The sequence below is a fragment of the Aulonocara sp. 'chitande type north' Nkhata Bay genome, linkage group LG11 (genome assembly GCF_057382095.1).
Source record: "Aulonocara sp. 'chitande type north' Nkhata Bay isolate Kocher_YH1m ecotype deep benthic linkage group LG11, A_spYH_male_GT1.1, whole genome shotgun sequence".
Classification (NCBI taxonomy): Eukaryota; Metazoa; Chordata; class Actinopteri; order Cichliformes; family Cichlidae; genus Aulonocara; species Aulonocara sp. 'chitande type north' Nkhata Bay.
The window spans coordinates 17,860,562-17,872,000 of NC_141354.1; the positions used below are offsets into that span (position 1 = coordinate 17,860,562).

Below are 11,439 nucleotides of genomic sequence, written 5' to 3' on the forward strand. Positions count from 1 at the left end.
AATGTTTCCTAATTCAGGTCCCGGGCTGAAAATAGCTGAAGAGTCTTTTATCAAAACCATTAAAGAGACCAAGTGGCCTAATCCATCGTCAAGAGGAGCTAGTAAGGGAGCACAAGATAAAATGATGACTATAGCATGAGCACATGTTTGCCATTAATGTGTTACTACTGTCAGAGGCCTGAGGAATGTTATGTTATGCTGTCAAACTTTACACCCAAACACCATCCCTAGTCTCTACTACCAGAGACTAGGGATGGTCTCTATCATTCTTTGAATAATGCAGTCACCCTTACATCACCTCTGCCCATCTTCTCTCATCGTGTCATCCTGGTCCCCTCTGCAAACCTCCTGTTGACTCTCTCTCTCTAAACATCACCAAGACGAATGAGCTTCCCCTGCATCTACCCTATCCTGCCATCACTCCTTAACAGATTAGGCTTACATACTGTGAAAGGTTACAGTAGGCAGGCATATCTTCATCAGCTGTGCCATAAAAGACAATGGGAATTTGAATCTTTTTTGTTTAGATTACTACGTGCATTTGCACATTTTTATTGGCACTACCTTGCAAGCAGAGTGGCCTGACAACCAAAAAAAAAAAAAAAAAATTCAGTGGAGCAGGGAGTGAGGCGTGAAGAAGGTCTCATAACAAACTTTCTGACTCCATCAGGCAGGCCATGTCAGAGCCTTCAGACCCTGTGGGTAGGTTTCTACACTGACAGCTAGGTCCCCGGGCATTCCATTAGGCAAACACAACAGCTGGGGAATCAGCTAATTGTCTCATCAGCCAAGCTCTGTCAAAAAATAAGATCAAAACAAGACGCCCTAGTTTTGTGACTGCCCCAGTTAGCCTTTAATGTTGGTCACTACATCTGCTTCAAACTGGAGCAAATAAGAAGACTGCATTGAAACGTAACAAAACACATACCGCAAAAAAGCAAAACAAAAGAAGCAGGGCAATTTACATTATGGCCACACAAGCTGATAACCATCAAGTGAAAATCATTTTTCTATTCGTATAAATGCATACAAGAGGTTAGGGTTGATTTTAAGCTGAGATCAAAAGCCTGGCTCTAAGTGTAAGTTTAAACTTAGCTAACCAACCACGGCTCTCGTTTACCAGTTACCAGGCTGCTGTTAGGGGAGTCAAGTAGCTAGTTATGTTTTGGATGTGGCTCTTTGGTAAATTAAGTGATAGTGTAAAGTTTAAAAGGCTTACTTTCATGTCTCCGATAACAGTTTGAAAGAGTCCTCCGAGCGCGCTGCATTCCTTCTCGATAACAGCCTCCATTTTTCAGGACCAACTCCAGCGGTCAGTCCCGACTCCGAGAGCCGTTTTCACTTCACCTCCTCCGCTCTCCACGAAAAACACAAACTCTACACAACCCTAAAACTGATTCGTAAAAAAAAATCAAGGAAACCCGCGAGAAATAACGTCGACTGCTCTAGTAACTTTTATCGCGAGGAAACACTGGCCGTTTTATTCTGCTGAGGTGCACCGTAACTACTTCAAATCAAAAGAAGCTGTCGGGACGAAAAGAAATTTAAATCCCCCTCTCCCCTCCACGCCGCCCCGCTCATATCCATAACTGAAGCGCCAAGATACTGTTTGGAAGTCTGCCAATCGAAACGCATAAAATCCACGATGTTCAGCTGATAACGTTATTCCGCAGCTTGACAGGTAGCTTTAATATCGACACCCGAGGTTTGCCCTTACTTCACAACACTGAGAGGGAGAAAAAGCAGTAACGAGCCGTCAAGCCTAGCCGAAAGATACAAAAAGTGCACTTCCGATCGCCTGTTTGTCATCAAAATAAAGCATCAACTTACTGGAGGATCTAAGGTCATAGCTTGTTCGGCGTTGTAATTATATCATTAATAGACACAAATAACCAATCGAACATAATTTAAAATTGAATACTACGACCTGGTGGTAGCTCAAGGTTTTTATTTTTGGTTTTTATTGTGAAGTACCTACGAAGGAGTCTTGTTACTTCCGGTTTAGGCTGCTGCAGATGTGCAGGTGAAGTAACGCACGTTTACAAGTGACTTCTAGCGTATCCTTAAGCAAGTCTGATTTTGTTTGTTTGTTTGTTTAATTTTTAGTTCAAATAGCACAGAAACAACGACTGAACGTGTTATTTCAATGAATCAGAAACGTGTTTCAAAAATGTTTTATTTCCTATAAATGTAGTTTGACTTCGAAAATATTGAGACCGCAGTGATAAAGCAAATTATTTCAAAAATACATCATCATACATTCTTGTTGGTGCAAATTCAGTTGCTATTTAAACTGAACATAGTTTAGGATATGTTAATTTAGAAAAGTGACGCAACAAATCACAACAGTTTTATTAGCAAAGCTCGACATCTAGTGGTCGAAATAAAAATCACAAGATAAAATCACCGCAAGGGACTTTATTAATCCAGGAGGGAAATATGCTGAATATGCTGTATTTCCATGCAGAAATTGCAGTTTACTCGCACTCATACTTTTTATTCAATACATCTTGAAAAGTTCATAATCATTCTCAACACAAAAGCTGATACATTTTGAAACATAGAGGACTTATATATGCATCCTGTAGTAGTAGAGTAACAGTGAAATCAAATATGTATAACTATGTATTAGAAAAAATATACTATAGCAACACTTTGTAAGATCCAGTAAGCCCTGTGAAATAATTCATCTCAAACAGATACAGGACAATGACTTGCAAAGGAAAGTACACCCTTTCAGTTATAATGTTTTGCATATCAGGTCATAATAAAAGTCATCTGATCCGTACCAGATCTTAAAATTAGGCAAATGCAGCCTCTGATGAACAAAAACACATATTACAACATATTACAGTGTGTCATTATTTATTCAGCTAAAACTAAGCTAAAAATGCAGAAGCAGTGTGTAGAAAAATTTTGTTACTGCTTCCATAGGAATTAATAGGAAACTAACAGCCAAGTGCTGCAAGTGTGGGAACCTCTGTAAAAGCAAAGGTTATGTCAGTTTACTGGTCTGGATGTGTGTTAACGTAATACCACAATGTTCTCAAGAGTGGATATGCCAGCAATTTCAGAGTGGGTCAAATTGCTCTACAACAATGTGAGAGACTGATAAAGTCATACAGAAACCTATTAGGTGAACAGTAATAGCTATTGGATGAAGGGAGCTTTTTTTCTCTACAAATTGCTTTTGTATTTTGACTTAGTTTTTGTTAAATAATTAATGGAACACTGTGACATGTCATGTTTTGTTCATCTGAGGTTGTATTTACCCAACGTTAACACCTGTAAGGCTAAATGACTTTTAATAATGTTCTATTATGTAGAATTGAATTTCTTTTTAAATATACTTGTATCTAAGGTAACTGGAACTGGAAATGTAATATTACGAAATAAAATAAAAATATCCGCTAATAATCACATCACAATTAGCTCTACTGATTAGGATTTTACACAAGCAGGGACATTTTTGTGTAGGTTGTAAATACAATAAAGCCTCGTTATTTTAGACTGAGAAACATTTTGCTAAAATATATAGATGGAAAAGATGGAGACAGAACTCCAACTGTCAGAGTGAGGACTTGGAGGGTTTCATACAGTTGAAAAGAGTCAAAACCAGCTTATACATGATAATTGAAACTCCCAGCAACAAGACTCGTGCGTTCATAAAACCCTGCACTGTAATTTAAAATGTTCTGACTTTGGCAACTCTTAATTACAATATTAAAAACCCCCAAAAACAAACAAACTGTTGACTGTGACAGACAAGTTAATTTTATTTTTTTAATTTACGACTTTTATTTGTTGCTCTAAAATGCATTTAAAATATCAAACAATCAAAAACATATTAATTTAACACTATTTTAAATTAACAATATGTTCCAGTTACCTAACACAAACAAAAGTATGCAGCAAAAACAAATCATAAATCACGTACCGAGTAAGATAGTTATTCATTTAAGCGGTTTAATAAGGCATCAACACAATTAAGTATTAAGGTCAAATATTAAAACATTCTATTTAAAATATACTTTTTAACAAAAATTAATGAACAGGTTAAATTATTGATTTTATTTATCTGTAAGTCACTGAAGTCAGCTACATTACCAGTAATGACCAAGTCTGCAGTAGGTTACAATATTTTGAAAAACATTCAATCAAAAATATTAAGACATTCAAACACCAGATCCACCTTCATTTTAAGCCACATGAACATTTCATGACAGCAGTGTTAAAATCAGAGTTCACAGCGCCTTAGCACCAAGGTATGTCAGCGACACTGGGATTAAGAATATGCCTGCTGTTTGTAGTCTGTGAAACATATTGTGCCATCAAAGTAATCTAATCTAATATTTGTAATGGAACTAAAAATGGGAATTGTTTCTTCCAGTGAAGCAGTGATTTAGAAACTGGGACATTATCTGTTTGCTTAACGTAGCAGGGAGGAAAACAAAACTCGAGCATCATTTGAATTATTTTAATGACCCTCACTAGTTTCACAGTCCTGTGCAATATAACCACTCACAGCGTTCCTTATCTTCCCATATCAATTTTGAGTGATTAGCATCAAAAGTTGCAAAACTCTCGGTTAATAAATCAAATCTATACGCTGATAACGAGCCCTATAAGTACTGTTCTTTATCCATGTCCTCAAAATACCTTTATCAGCCCTGTGTGAATTTACGTGAATTTCGTGATTTCGATATCTCAAAATAAATTACTGCAGAAACATTAACATCCAGACATCTTGCCAGATGTTTTGTCTGAGGCTGAGAATTTCGTCATCTATATTTTTCCACCGTAGCTTTGATGTGGTGATCACTTTCTGACAAGAGCGTCGTAATAGGAAATAACAGTGTGCGCTTTGCCGAACTCAGTAGCAGAGCTCTCTAAGGAGCACTGCACAATGTGGCTCATGTTTTAATACATGTCGAAGTTATGAAGCAGGAAGTTGGAAAATCAAGTTGTGTCCATTTTCGCAGTTACTTCCTCCACCTCTTGAAGCCCATCACCATACTGCAGCCATAGCATAGTGTCACCACAAAGGCAAATATCTGGGACAGAGAAGAAAGGGGGTTAACCAACATTATGGCCATTATGGAACTACCAGGCCAAATATTATAGCCTGGCAGTTCCAGCTAAAAGCTGGGCACAACAGATGCTCTTTTCTCTTTATAAAACATGACACATGCTTTCACGTTACCAAGAGCTGTATGCAAAAATCTAAATGCAAACCACAGGCCGTATGTAAAAGGTGGACAAAGTCACCATGACAGCACTCACTGGTTAGTGAAGAAGTGTTGAGAAGCCTCAAACTGAGCATTTTCTCTGTTGTTGTACTGAGGTTTTGAACCCAGACATGGTGAGCAAGGAAACACGGCATGATGACAGGCTAGTGTCTTTATCCTGCTTTTCAAGCCTAATGGGACCACAAGGTCATAAGGTGGCAGATCAAAGGGGCTGAGGACCACTTCCTACAGACTTCTATACAGACAGGCATCTATGTGAAACCAGAGGAATTCCCCCCTGCTGGCCATTAGAAAGCGACTGACTTAAGAATGTTCGTCTTTTATATACAGTCTATGTCCAAAACCAAAGCAGCAAGGGGTAATTATAATGAATGGACCTTCTGTAAAACCACATGTACTGTTGCTGGCAGTCGTGCAACTATATTATAACTAGTGCTGTCAAAATTACCGCATTAACACAAATTAATCCGCCATCACGGTCAACACGATTAAAATTTTTATCGCAATTAACGCATCTGGAGTGCAGGATGACTCAAAATCCCTTAAGTGTTTCTGTCAATGCATTTGTCGGGCAGTTTGTCCAAGCAGAGTTACCTTCGCACATGCGCAAATGGGCAGTTGATCTGGTAGTGATGGGCAGCTGAAGGTGATAAACGCACACTGGCCCTCTCGATGGGAAATTTGAGTATTAAAAAATAACAAGACGGAACAGTCGACCGACACAAAGTATTATGCACATTGTGCAGGAAGGAATTTTCTTTTCACCGAAGCACTTCCAGCTTAAAATATCACATTGACGCGAAGCATATGTTAGTCGGGGATGCTGCTAGCACTTTGGCTAATGCGTCACCCAGCTGCAACAAACCACTCACGGAGCATCGGGGACTCAGTAAGTCTACCTCGGACATATTGACTGACGCAATTGCCAAGTGGATTGCAACAAACCTCAGACCTATTAAAATTGTTGAGAACACACGCTTTACATAGCTTTGGTTCCTCGTGTCAAGGACTTGAAGGTCCTCCCCAAAAGTCTTTGTGTTTATTCTGCATTTACTTCATTATGTTGCATAAATGTCAGTTACAAGCTTAAATATAAAGTTAATTGCAATTAGGCTATTGATCAGGTAATTGCGATTAATTACAGAAAATTGTGCGATTAATTAGTTAATCTATTGACAGCACTAAATTACATTTTTTTTAATCTTTCAACAACACTTGCAATATCAGAGACTGAATGTGACAACATATACAGGACTTACCGTGGCTACCACATTAATACTGTACTGCCTGCCATCCAGGAATGTCAAAATATTGCCGCGAGGTTTCAATATGCATGCGGTTTGGTTTGGTAGAATCTTGATGGCAGCTGCTGTTGTTGCTGCCTCCAACACAAAGGCGGCAAAGTAGAAGAGGAGAGCTATGAAATGGTAAAAAAGATCCTGAGAAAAAGAAGAGGAAACACATTATGCACTTTTAGCTTTCAGGGATAAACAACTACAGGCAAGAGTTTTCCTTTTTTCTTCTTTTTTTTGATAAAATTGTTGAACAGCTTAGATTTCATTACTCGGTCCTTATGCCAGTACATGGGAATAAATAAAAGCCCAACTTGCACAACAGTGTTCTAGTCACCGTGGCCTCTTGCACTTTGGAATATATATCAAATTATATTGACAAAGAGAGGCATACAAGGCGACGCAAGAAGTGATTTAAACTAGTGCAGTGTAAAGATGTTTAATGAGAGTTTGTGCTGCCGACTCGGTGAGCCTCGTGGATCTACAGGCAGGTCTTTGTTGTGTTTTAGTGTGAGCTCATCATCCATGTCACTCATTGTTCAGATGAAAACAAACAACACCACAAGCCGCTCTTGGGGCGGGGCTCAGAGCCTCAGGCCAGCGTGGCTCTGTCTGAGAGCCCAGACTGGACACAGACATGAGTCCTTTATAATCACAACACAAGAACAAGGCACAACTTCTGGCATTTTTACTTATATTTAAACATCATAACATAGTTATTGCACTAATTAAACTTTTTTTGGCTTCCTTTGCTGTGATTTATATGTTTTACTTCAATTCGAATGCTCAATGTTTTGATCCAGTCTTGGGTAGCATCTTCAGTCACATGTCTTGAAGCTTTGCTCATTTCACTTTAAAGCGATTGAGTGATTGTAAAATGAAGAAGTTATCTTATCTCAGTGGATCTCAGTGGGCCATATAAAGTGATGCATAACCCAACAAGGGAATCCATAAATCCTGCGAGAGTCAGGGTAAAAAATGATACATTTGTGAACATTGCATTGCCTTTTGTCATTGATTCAAAGCCCTATAATGTCTTGTGTCATTTTCCAAGTTCTCTAGTGTGCTAGAAATGTAAAAGATTTGAACAGTTCACAGATGTGACCGAATATCTACAACAAAAACAAACGAATGAACATTACACAATTTACCTGCAGTCACACTGACAAAGCCTATTAATTTAGATGCAATAAAGGAGACTGTACTCAACAGCTAGCTCAACCAGCTAAACAGAAAACCGACAACAGCTGTGATACGTATATTAGTCTATTGTAATATAACAATGTGCAATTGTCTAAACAGGTTTACTGACTCAACTTTAAGAGGGGAGTCTTTATTTGATATGTAGAAACTTCAATGCACCAGTTTGCTAAAATACCGTCTATGCAGTAAAACTGACTGGATTGCAGTTTTCCCACTTAAACAGATCTCCAGTGCGCATGCCACAAACACACATTAACCAGTGGTTAAATTTAACCCACTGGCTTGCCTTTCTTTTTAAACTAAATTATTCCATTTACAGGTTCTTTCAGATCACTGTCTGCTATCTCATAGCAGTTTATGATATGTGACTTTGCTGCTTTTCCAGATTGAGTCAGAGCCTCTCTGATTTACTTATCGCACACCAAACCTTGGTAAATATTTAAATATTTCATTTGAGTGCATTATAGAGGGGGCTCAAAATGAATGTGCAAGTTGGCATGTTTAAAAGAGGATGCTAGGAATTGGGTGATGCGGAGGCAGGTGATCTTTTGTGGCGACCCCAAAAGGGACCAACCGAAAGAAAAAGAAGATGACAGACAGGAAGCTTGACAAACTAATCTATCAACAGCTTACCAAGAAGTTCCAGTCAGTATTGATGCGGTCAGCCAAACCAGTGATGAGGAGAGCGAGGTAGGCGGAGGAGAAAACGAAGGTGGTTACAGACACAAACATCACCCACCCCTGCAGCAGGGGCACCGGCACATTGGACGACGCCACCAGGATCCATACTAGACCACCAAATAACTGGGGACACACACAAGAACCTGCATTAGTGACGGACGCAGTTATTCCTAGAGCTGGGCGATATATCGAGTTTTTTAAAAATATCGATATATTTTCATACGAGATATAAGATGTGACAACATCGTTTATATCGATATAGTCTATGTTACGTTATAATTATACTTGTGGAGCCGCAAGTTTGCCTCTTTCGTCCATTTTTGTCTCTACGCTGCGTTACTGGGCCTCGCCTCTCCTTCACTGAGCACAACTCCCCCTCCCCCATAGCTTCACCTGCAGGCAACGACAAGATGAACACGGCAAATCTCCGTTAACGAGTTACCACAAATTAGCATTACGGCTACCGTAATGGAGCATCGCGGAGTAATACGTACTGTGCTTCAACGTAATATTACCGTATTGTGTGTGTATAAGGACCATAAATGGCACCTGTTAAGAGACACGGTTACAAAGAGGATTTCAAACTCCAGGCTGTCAGTCACGCAGTAGAAGTTGGGAACAGAGCAGCTGTGAAATCTGTCTGTCTTTGTTATTATGCTCAGCGTCTATTAGTTTACATTTTGACTGCACAATTGTGAGCTTTTTGTTATGCACAAAAACAACATTGTGTTCTTTTATTTATGGAGCATTATTATTTAATAAATGCTGATAATTTATTTTTGAGTAATTTCTTCATGTACATCTGTGCTGTATGTTAATAAAAGTGCCTGATTGACATCTGGGACACAGCTTTGACTAAACTCTCTTTTTGTTCTTACCATATGGCTTAAAAAAATTATATCGAGATATATATCGTATATCGCCATCCAGCTAAAAAAATATCAAGATATGAATTTTGGGTCATATCGCCCAGCTCTAGTTATTCCTATATTTTTTTCACTGCATTAGCAAGGCTGCTTTGAATGAGCCTGCTTCTATCTACTATCTCATCTACTTGCGTCACAGTGTGCAAATTCCTTAGACCATTTTCTTTTAGAGGTAACATGAGGGCAGCGAGTCAGCAAAACATATTATTTTATACTACTGCATCAGCCTGTGCATTCTTAAAAGTGATTTAAATGATATTGTAATGTTCTTTTGAAACACACCCTGAGGCTACAGTCAGTTTTGTTTCTTGACAAAAGCAATCTGTTTTATTGTTTTCAAGGTACAGCAAGTTTTAAAGCAGACTATGAGGATGCATATGTTGTTGCTGCTTGGAGCATTTGGATACCGATCGGCAACAGAATGTAAGTCAAACTGCCATAGCTACAATGACTCATTCTGGAGAAAGACTAGCGTTGATAATGACAAGTTTTATTCAGTGGAAACACCTTTAGCATTAGCAAAGTTTGATATCAGTCACAAGAAAAAATTGGCAGACTGAAGGAGCGTTTAATAAGGCTGTATCTGCGACAGACAATTAGTAAAATAACCACCAAGATTAGAGGACGCATGTAAAGGTGGAGTTGAGGTCACCTTGCCGAGTTATAGGATGCATTTCACTGCTGGCACTGCAGATGCAAACAAGAAGTTATCTGCTCACTTATTAAAGTCTTAAAGTCATAAATAGTTCGTAAGGAGATAACGCTCGTAGACCAGCAGAGTTACAGAGCTGCTGGTAAGGAAACACCGTGACGAAGAGTCACAGTGCGTAGCGCTGACAACGACACTGAGAAAGAAAAAAGGGAGAGAAATGGGAGGAAAAAAATTCTACAAATAAATGTCTAACTGGACTTTAACTGCAAGAATCATCAATTATTAATAAAGACAAAGTGACTATATACACACACACACACACACACACACATTGAGGTCACTGATAAATGTACGAATAAAACCAACAGGTGCACCTTTTGTTCGCTCTCTCCTTTCTAAATATAAAAACAACACTTACTATTTCTAAACAGAGGAGGGCTCCGGAATAGGTCCTCAACACGCCCGGTCCCAAAGGTAAAGTAATAGTTGCCGTTGGAAACGAGGTGGCAGCGGGGTTGACAGCGGGGTTGACAGCGGGGTTGGCGGCTGGTTCCGACATCTCTCCTGTTTCTGTCTGCCCCCTTTCTCTTTCCCCCTCTCTCTCTCGCCCTCTTGTCTCCCACTAAAAAGAGCCCGTTAAACAAAGGACTGTGACAGCGAGAGAAATTCCTCAGGCGTCATATATCCCCAGAACAGGTCGGACAGGTGCTGGGGCCACTCCCTGGAAGACCGCGCTGCGTTCAAGGACATCACGGAAGCTTGTGCGCCCAGAGCCAATCTTTCACTGGAACGCCTGAACTCCAAAACTGACTATTTGATTTATTTTGAAAACAAGATTTGGGTTATACATGCAGTGGTTCAAGCTGAATAAAAACTTTTACTAGTATCACAACTACTACAACTAATAATAAAAATAATAACAGTGAATTAATCTCACAGTCCGGGCAACAAATCACTTATTTTAAAGGGAAGTGTACAGTTCTAACTGATATGTATACGCTACGAATAGCTATATTAAGAACAGAAGATAGAACACAAATAATCCTGTGATCCAGCTTTGAATTATTACTTTGTGAGGCTCGGGATACACAGTAGCTTTTGCCCAGAACAAGTAAATGTATTTATTCATATACAAAAGACTGACAAGTGGGTTTGACTCAATAGTAAAAGAGCTACTGTTATGTCCGATTTCTAGTTGCATTTAAGTTAGTACTGACTTTCAGAAAGGTCATAAAATGCTCAAGGGTGTGTAGCCTGATGATGATACAACCATAGATAGGTCACTCCTTTATTTCTTTAGTTTGTTCATCTGGCTTTTAAGCTCTCCACACCCTCATTGTCAATTTCACATATCTCTGCTGTTATTAACGAAGGTAAAGGTTAACGCTCTTATTGCGATTTAGATAAATCTAACGCAAATTGAAGGCAGCAATTTA

The 11,439-nt window shown here is 39.1% G+C and overlaps 2 protein-coding genes across 8 annotated transcripts in view; both read right to left on the reverse strand.

Annotated features, from left to right (window-relative positions):
* LOC147318750 (protein MTSS 1-like) overlaps positions 1–1,783 on the reverse strand; it is a 48,617-nt gene extending 46,834 nt beyond the window's left edge. For 5 of the 7 annotated variants that reach the window (XM_086310832.1, XM_086310828.1, XM_086310831.1 and 2 more), the window contains exon 1: positions 1,220–1,782. In XM_086310832.1, the coding sequence (XP_086166958.1) occupies positions 1,220–1,291 (72 nt within the window). In that variant the 5' untranslated portion in view covers positions 1,292–1,782. Of the gene's footprint in view, positions 1–1,219 lie in introns of all 7 variants that reach the window. The other 2 variants (XM_086310833.1, XM_086310835.1) reach the window with 1 other exon arrangement.
* A 400-nt stretch (positions 1,784–2,183) lies between these two features.
* On the reverse strand, positions 2,184–10,741 carry mal2 (mal, T cell differentiation protein 2). The gene is made up of 4 exons (XM_086310836.1): positions 10,422–10,741; positions 8,378–8,548; positions 6,509–6,688; positions 2,184–5,054 (listed from the first exon to the last, which is right to left on the reverse strand). The coding sequence occupies exons 1-4, from the start codon at positions 10,560–10,562 to the stop codon at positions 4,983–4,985; spliced, it is 564 nt and encodes a 187-aa protein (XP_086166962.1). The 5' UTR covers positions 10,563–10,741; the 3' UTR covers positions 2,184–4,982.
* Positions 10,742–11,439: the final 698 nt, after the last annotated feature.

Bases quoted from the DNA above. Each gene is read 5' to 3' on its own strand.
- mal2 (XM_086310836.1), bottom strand. From the start codon at position 10,562: ATGTCGGAACCAGCCGCCAACCCCGCTGTCAACCCCGCTGTCAACCCC. The intron at 8,549-10,421 runs GTAAGTGTTGTT...GTGTGTCCCCAG, and splicing joins CCCTCCTCTGTTTAGAAATA to TTATTTGGTGGTCTAGTATG. The intron at 5,055-6,508 runs GTAAGTCCTGTA...TCTCTGTCCCAG, and splicing joins GTATTAATGTGGTAGCCACG to ATATTTGCCTTTGTGGTGAC.